We start from the raw sequence: 8,072 nt of genomic DNA, 5'->3' as shown, positions 1-8,072 counted from the left end.
AATGTTTTGTTTTGCATCCAGGACATGATTTTTTACATGTAATTTAATAATACAGACATTGACAGTTTTATATATTTATGGTCGCCCTCTAGGTGAAATGATTTATCATTTATTTGTATACATCTGGAAAAGCACATTTGATTTAAAAGAAGGGCATTTATATCCTCATTGTATTTCTTTCCTAGTTTATGAGATTGCTAGTTGTTTCATGCTTTAGGGTACATTTATATAAAAATATGTATCAAAGAAATTTACAGCACTGTCTGAAAAACACGTATTTCATCATCATTTGCGGCTATCAAGTAGACAAGAGCAAAGTGGCCAAGCAGCCCCAGATGCTCCAGAATGGCGCAGTGTTCATTGTGAGAAGCTCACAGAGACAGGGGCAAGCCTACCATTGCCCTTCCCAAGCTGGGCCAGTAGGGAACCCTGACTCTTGACCTTGGCACTCTTATGCTGCATTATTGGGGAACACCGTCCCTTCCCCTGGTGCAACTAGGGTGAGGATACAATACTAAAATTACATGGCAGAATGTTGACTCTGGCCTGGTAGTCGTGGATAGCTTTCTTGCTCTCTTGTATGACAAGGTCGTCCAGGTTCATCTTCTACAAGCCCTGTCCAAACTCTGGAATCAACCACTTCTCCAAGAAGCCGTGGTTTGTTTTAGTGAGAAATGGTACTTCCCAGTCACAGTCTGGGTGCTAGAGGTTATCCTTGCTACTGAGTTGGTCATTGTTGTTAGGCTTTTTAGTGGACAGAGCTAGGAATGTATTTCCTTCCTTCCTTCCTTCCTTCCTTCCTTCCTTCCATCCATCCACCCACCCACCCACCCATATATCCAACCACCCATTGGTCTATTCTATCTATCCTATTTATCTATTTATATGTCTCTATCTACATCTATTCAATCTGCTTATATCTAGTCTATATCTAGGTAGATCTATATCTATTTATAGGTAGATGATAAGAGATCTCCTGAATTCATATTGATACTTTCAATTCAATTTCAAGACGATGGTTGAGCTTTTACTTATCCTCCTCTCTATTACATCTGTGTCCTCCCTCCCACATCAAAAACACAGACGAAGATGGATTTAGAATATCCCATAATTACTTTTTTCTAATCCCTTATTGCAACACAGCAGTATCAGGGCTAATAGGAGCATCAGCACGATTCCTGAAAACACGAAAATCCTATTTCGCCTATATTCTTCTCCCCCCCGCCACTTTTTATTGTGGTAAAGTATATATAGCATAAAATTTGCCATTTTAACCATTTTAGAGTGTCCAGTAGAGTGGCATTAATTATATTTACACATCACCACCACCTGTTTGCAAAATTTTTCATCCATCCCCCCCCCCAGCCCCCAAACAAAAGCTGTAACTAAGCAGTGACTGCCCACTGCCTGCCACTCCCAGTTCCTGGAGACTTCGTATATCCTTTCTAGCCCTGTGAATTTGCCTATTGTATACATTTTATGTGTCAATCACCCATGTTGAAAATAGTGTACCATATTTATATTGTCAGAACGTGTATCCATCACACACCGTACTTCCTCCTTTGCTGTCATTTGGTCTTAGTTCTGTGGATAACTGCATATTTATGGCTCCCGACCAGCCCTTGTATTGATGTCTCCTGAGTTAACTGGGTGTGTGGAGCTTGTTCTCCGGTAGACTCCTCAGGATGGGCTATGGGATCAGTATCCCATGACCTCTTGCATGTTGATAATATTCTCTGTCCTTTATACTTGAAAGTCATTTTTGTTATATTTGAAATCTGTGGCTCTTTCCTTGACTATATAAAGGATGTTACTCTTCTTTTTGGGGGGGTGCAAAACATCTATCAAAATCTGATAGACAGTTTTCTTTTCCTTATAAGTCATGTGTTCTCTTTTTCTAGCTGAATGATTTTTTTTAAGTCCAGTCATTTTACTAGACTATATCTTAATATTAGTCATTCTGGGCTAATACTCTCAGGTATGCTGTGTACTATTTCAATGCATAGTTTTATTTTTTTATTTTAGGAAAGTTTTCTTGAATTACAGTCTTTAATATTTGTTCTGTTCCTTTGCTTTGGTTTTCTCCTTCAGAAAGAAGATCTCCTTGGCCTATATTCAATATTTGTCACTTTCAATTTTTTTCTCTTAAATCATTTAAAAATTTTTACTTTCAGATAATTTTATTTTTTATTTTTATTTAAATTCAATTAGCCCACATATAGTACATCATTAGTTTTTGGCGTAGTGTTCAATGATTCATAAGTTGCATATAACTTTGAGATAATTTTAGATGCACATGCAGTGTAAGAGATAATACAGAGAAATTCTAGATGTTTCCCCCAGTGGTGATACCTTGCCTAACTCTAGTAGAATATCAAAACCAGGAAATTGACATTGATACAACCCACCAACCTGATCAGATTTGACCAGCTTTGCATGTACTCATGTATGCATTTAGTTCTATGCAATTTTGTCACATGTATAGATCATATGAGCACCACTACAGAAGACTTTTGTCACAAGGATCCCTTTTAGAGCCATAGCCACCTCCTTCCTCTTCAACCCCCCTAATCCCTGGCAACCAGTAGTCTAGTCTCCATCTCTATCGTGCTGTCATTTCAAGAATATTATACAAATGGAATCATACAGTGTATAACCTTTTAGAATTGGCTTTTTTTTTTTTTTAACTTAGCCTTATTCCCTGGAGATGCATTCAAGTTGTTGGATATACCAACAATTCATTCCTTTTTTTACTGAGTAGTATTCCTTGTATGGATACACCACGATTAGTTTATTCATCTCTTTTTTTAAATTTTATTGTTAATCACCATACATTACGTCATTAGTTTTTGATGTAGTGTTCCACGATTCATTGTTTGTGCATAACACCCAGTGTTCCATGCAGAACGTGCCCTCTTTAATACCCATCACCAGGCTAACCCATCCCCCCACCTCCCTCCCCTCTAGAGCCCTCAGTTTGTTTCTCGGAGTCCATAGTCTCTCATGGCTCGTCTCCCCCTCTGATTTTCCCCCCTTCATTTTTCCCTTCCTGCTATGGGAAGGGTTTGTGCTATGGTGAGTGCTGTGAATTGTGTAAGACTGTTGGATCACAGACCTGTACCTCTGAAACAAATAATACATTATAAGATAACTATTCATCTCTTGAAAGACTTCTGAGCTGATTCCGTCTGGGGGCTATTACAAATCCAGCTATTAGGAATACTGATGTACAGATTTTTGCTCATGTACAGTTTCTGCCTGCTTGCTTTCCAGTGGATACCCCTTGACTCTGCTGGGGTCCCCTTGTCCTCAGGCCTGTCACTTGCTGCCCCAAATCCCGACCTCCCCCCACCCCCCCAGGAAGGATTCCATCCATCACTGGGCAAGGCTTGTGGGTTTATGGTTCATGGAGATACTTCCTCATCTGGTTTTGTTACACATGTTATCCATGGGCTTTTGCTCTTAACTTTTTCTCTTTTTTTCTGTGGATGCCACCACCACCTCCATTCTTCATCATAGAATCTATACCTTAGCATGTATTTTTAAAATATGTTTTATTCTGTATTTCTATAGTTGTGGCACGAGTAGAATTCACACACTCCAGCCAGCATGTTTTCACTCCTTAGTCCAGTCTTTCAGGCTCAGAAGCCGTGCCTAGATGCCTATATTAGCTCTTAGCTATTAGCTGTCCTTTGAGCAAGTTAATCAACCTCTCTGTACTTCAGTTTCTTTGTGTATGCAATGGGGATAATGATAGATAATGATAGAAACATCTTCATGCGCTTCCTGTAGTACTTAAATGAGGTAATGCCCGTCAGATTCCTAGAATAGTGCCTGGCACATAGTGATTGCTCAGGTAGATTTTAATTATTACCATTTTCATTGCATATCTGTGTTCTAATTCAGGGGGTATGGATGTTAAAGCTTACCTCTCAGAGAGCATTCTTCTTCCGTTTTGAAGTTCTTGGGGAAATACTTTATCAACCAAGAACTAACATATCTTACTGTATTTTTCCTTTTAAAAATGTTGTTAAAGTAAATTTACATACATTTGGACTTGACTTGTTATCTACACTTTGAATATTATTTTTGGCCTATCATCATCAACTTGCTCAGGAAAGTAGTACCAGCCTCCTGTCCTGGGCCTGCAGGTAGCACGTGCTCAGTCACGAACTTAGGTGTGACTGTGGTGCAGCCCCTGCCCTCTGGGCGTGTATGTGACTGGGACTGGCCGTCACTGCCTGCCCTATGTTCCAGCACTCTGCCCCGCCTGGACGCCCCTTATCCCATGTTGGTGCTAGCTGGTCCTGAAGCCTGTGGGAAACGAGAACTGGCTCACCACCTCTGCAGACAGTTCAGCACGTACTTCCGATACGGGTAAGTGTGTTCGTGTAAGGCTGTACATTGTCGGCTGTGGCTGCTAATTTTAAGCAAGCTCAAAAAGGTGCAGAGAAGGCTCATCAGCTTCTTTGCCGTTTATTACACTGTGATAGATACCCTGTACTTTATTTATTTGTTGTACTTTATTCCTCCAAATGTTTACCTTTCTTCACTGACAGCTCACATCACTCTCCAAGGGTTGAAGATCCACGTGTTTTTAGTGAAGCGTGGTGGCATCAGACCCCGGGCTTGTCCTGTGGCCACGGGACGCCACAGCACGGATAGTGTGGTGACAGGTGGCGGGCTCGGTGCTCGGAGGACCTGTGAGCTCCTCTCCCCTCCTCCGCTGGACTCACACCACTGCACCTCCACTTCCTCATCTCCACTCGGGGCGTCCTCTTTTGAGGCCTATTTCAGGAGGAAGGAAAGAGAAATGACGGCAAATGTTTTTCCTTTCCTTTCCTTTCCCTCGGGCTAGCATTCAGTGCACTCCCGTTTTCTGGAGCAAACGTTTTGCTGTGTGATTCCCTCATGGTCCAGTTAAAATAGAGGAGAATATCAAAAACATGAGGACCATTCAAAAAAAATCTTCAGCTGGACTTACAGACTACTTAAAGGATTCTGGGAGTCAGAGTTAGAGTCACCAATGTGGTCTTTTAAACTGGTTTCCTCTTAATTTTTACCTATGGCAAAGCAATTACCTTTAGATTAGTAATGTTTGTCGGTGACCGGAGGAGGGGATTGCAAAGCTATTTTGGACAGCAAGAAAAATAAATACAAATTATTTTCTAATGCCTTTCCTTCCCTTAAGCTATATATGTTCAAACAATGTAAATACTATTTGAAACAGGTCCATTTAGGGGTGCCTGGGTGGCTCAGATGGTTAAGCGTCTGCCTTTGGCTCAGGTCATGATCCCAGGGTCCTGGGATCGAGCCCCGCATCGGGCTCCCCGCTCTGCGGGAAGCCTGCTTCTCCCTCTCCCACTCTCCCTGCTTGTGTTCCCTCTCTTGCTGTGTCTCTCTCTGTCAAATAAATAAAATCTTTAAAAAAAAAAAAAGGTCCATTTACTTAGATATCTAAAATTACATCCCTCATTTGAACAACTCTGGGATCCAAATATATAGAATAATTTATTTACTAATATATTTTAAGCCCCCTGAAGTAACAAAAATAAATTAAAACTTAACATTAGAATAAAAAAGTATAGAGTGCCATTTTGCCTGTATAGGGGTACCAACCCTGTTTTGAAAGATAAGTAGAACGAAATGAATGGAAGGTCAAAGTCGGTCAGAGAGGTATATCCCAACTATAGTGCCAATGTAAACCCGGAACTTTTAGCAAACCAGAATGCTGGGAACCAAGGCTTTCTCGGATTAAAATTCCTTTTAATTATGTTGTAAAGGTTGAGAGCCAGGTCCTTCAGATGTGTTTGTGATACACGTTACGGAGGCGTGCGGGATCAGATGTGTTCTCGGAGGTGTTCATTAACTCATTACTAAGATTGTGAGTCAGTCTGCCTCTCTCTTCTCACCTGGATGGGCCTTCTTCTTATTCATTTTTATTAAATCCCATTTCCCCCCATTAGAATGCTTATCCATCATGCTTGTGATTGATTGATTTAATGTTTGTCTTCCCTACTCATCTGTAAGCCCAAGGAGGGTATGGACCAGTGTCAGCTTTGCCCACTGTTTGGTTCTCGGAGTTCAGCAGATGACCAGGCACTTAATACCTACATGAGAAATACTTGTTAACCAAGTGACAGATTGAGTGAGAGCACGGGATGAATGAATTAAGGGTACTGTAAGCCACATTTCATGGGAAATTACTGTGACAAGAAACAGAGGTGATTTTCCACAACTACCACTGATGGATATATGGGGACATGAATGGATTCATTCATTTGTTGACCAATTCTTTCAGTAAATATTTATTGAATTCCTCCCATGTGCTAAGCCCTGAAGATACAGCGAGAACAAGATTGACAGTGTCCTCGCTTTAATGAGATTTGTAATCTAGTGGGGAACTCAGACCTTTAATTAGTGTCGTGCATAGTTTGTATGGAGGCACAAGGCAGCGAAACAGAACCTTAAGACTAGCTTCGTGCCCGCAGGGTTACTGCGGCTGCCATCGTTCTCCTCCAGATGGAATTAGTGGCACGTGTGGAAAGACACTCCTAACTGCCTACTCACTCCCCCACCTCCCCCGCAGGCTCCGAAGCACTGGCCCGCCGTTCACTGGCGTCCCCTTGGAGGCAGAGATCGGGTCTTGCTCAGTGGCACATCATTCTAAAAATTCCATCGAGGCATGGATCAAAGATCATATCATTGGATTAAAAAAAAAAAGTACTAGATAGCTAGTAATGTCATCTGTGGAGAAGGTAAGGCAGGACTACTTTACATGCAGCAACTTTCTAATTAAAACAAATGATAAAACCAAAGCACATCCTCAGAGGCAAGTCATTGCTCTTATTTAGGTTTTTTAATTCCTTATCCAACATAATTTTTATTGATTTTTAATTAAATGGGGGGAAGGCATGAAAACAGTTTCATCATGACACATACAAGTATTTACAAAGGCACTTTCTCTGCCGTTTGCTTGAATCTTCTTTCCCATCTATTTCATTTTCTCATGGTATTCTGTCTTCCCTTTTTTAAATTACATTGACCCACGACTGAGACATTCAGTGAAATTCTCACACACTAAGTTGTATATCCGGATATATCAGTATTAAAAGCATAACGTGGTGGTCTAACAAGTATTAGAATAGCTGAGAGATCTTGTTCTCGTTTTAGGTTTTGATTTTTCTATTCTTGGTTTTAGAAATAGGTTGGTTGTTCTTTCTTTACCTCTATTAGTTCTACATGGAGATAGGAATTTACTGCCTTCAAAATCTATTTCCAACCTTAATATTATCGCACAAACCAGTGGCTCCCTGGCAGAGTAATGAATAAGGAGAGAAACATAAAACAATGCTGGTATACCTGTCCAACTTCCAGATTTAAGAGTGAGCTGAATAGTCATGAAAGGAAAACTTTATTCTTCTTTCTGAGATCTCCATTTTACAGCAGTCTCTCTTTTTATAACCTTTTTCTTGATGTGACTACTAAACATCTTTACTTTTAGTACGATAGTACAGTAAAGTAAAAGACCACAGCTCTTCAGCTAAATGAGATGTATGAGCTGCAGCTACCTTCATGCAGTCTAATAATCTAAGGTCTGTTTATCCAGATGTGACAAACCAGTAGAATGGTTCCTTTGTTCACCTAATCAGTGTTTATTGAGCACCAGCCCTGTGCCAGCAGGAACTGTAGAACAGACAGGCGTGGGTCTTGTCCTGGGAGCTTACCATCTAGTATTGGATTCAGGCAGGTTGGTGCTGGCTAACAGGATGGTTTGATGGGTGCTGTGCTGAGGGGAGTAAAGAGCCTCTGGGATAGAAGATGTGGAAGACACATGGGATGTGGAACTTGAGCAGGAGCGCCTTCCAGGCGGGAGGAACGACAGGCAGGTCTGATGAGCTGTAAGTACAGGCCGGAGTACTGGAAGTATGCAAGAAGACAGCAGAAGATAAGACCAGAGACATAGACAGGAGTCTGAGCATAAAGGATTTGTAAGCAGGGAGTGTCACGAGGACTGCTGCATTCCAGAAAGCATGCCGTGTGGGAAGCTCGGCCGGGGGGGGGGGGGGGGG

The 8,072-nt window shown here is 41.3% G+C and overlaps 1 protein-coding gene across 1 annotated transcript in view; it reads left to right on the top strand.

Moving 5' to 3' along the window:
* LRGUK (leucine rich repeats and guanylate kinase domain containing) overlaps positions 1-8,072 on the top strand; it is a 101,593-nt gene that overhangs the window by 37,310 nt on the left and 56,211 nt on the right. The window contains exon 8 of the mRNA XM_081800908.1: positions 4,046-4,377. Coding sequence (XP_081657034.1) covers positions 4,046-4,377 — 332 coding nt within the window. The remainder of the gene's footprint in view (positions 1-4,045; positions 4,378-8,072) is intronic.

This window comes from Leptonychotes weddellii, chromosome 12, assembly GCF_054177405.1.
Source record: "Leptonychotes weddellii isolate Sample4059 chromosome 12, ASM5417740v2, whole genome shotgun sequence".
NCBI classification, from domain to species: domain Eukaryota; kingdom Metazoa; phylum Chordata; class Mammalia; order Carnivora; family Phocidae; genus Leptonychotes; species Leptonychotes weddellii.
Note: the sequence above shows the minus strand (reverse complement) of the source record. Positions and strands in the feature narration are given on the sequence as shown.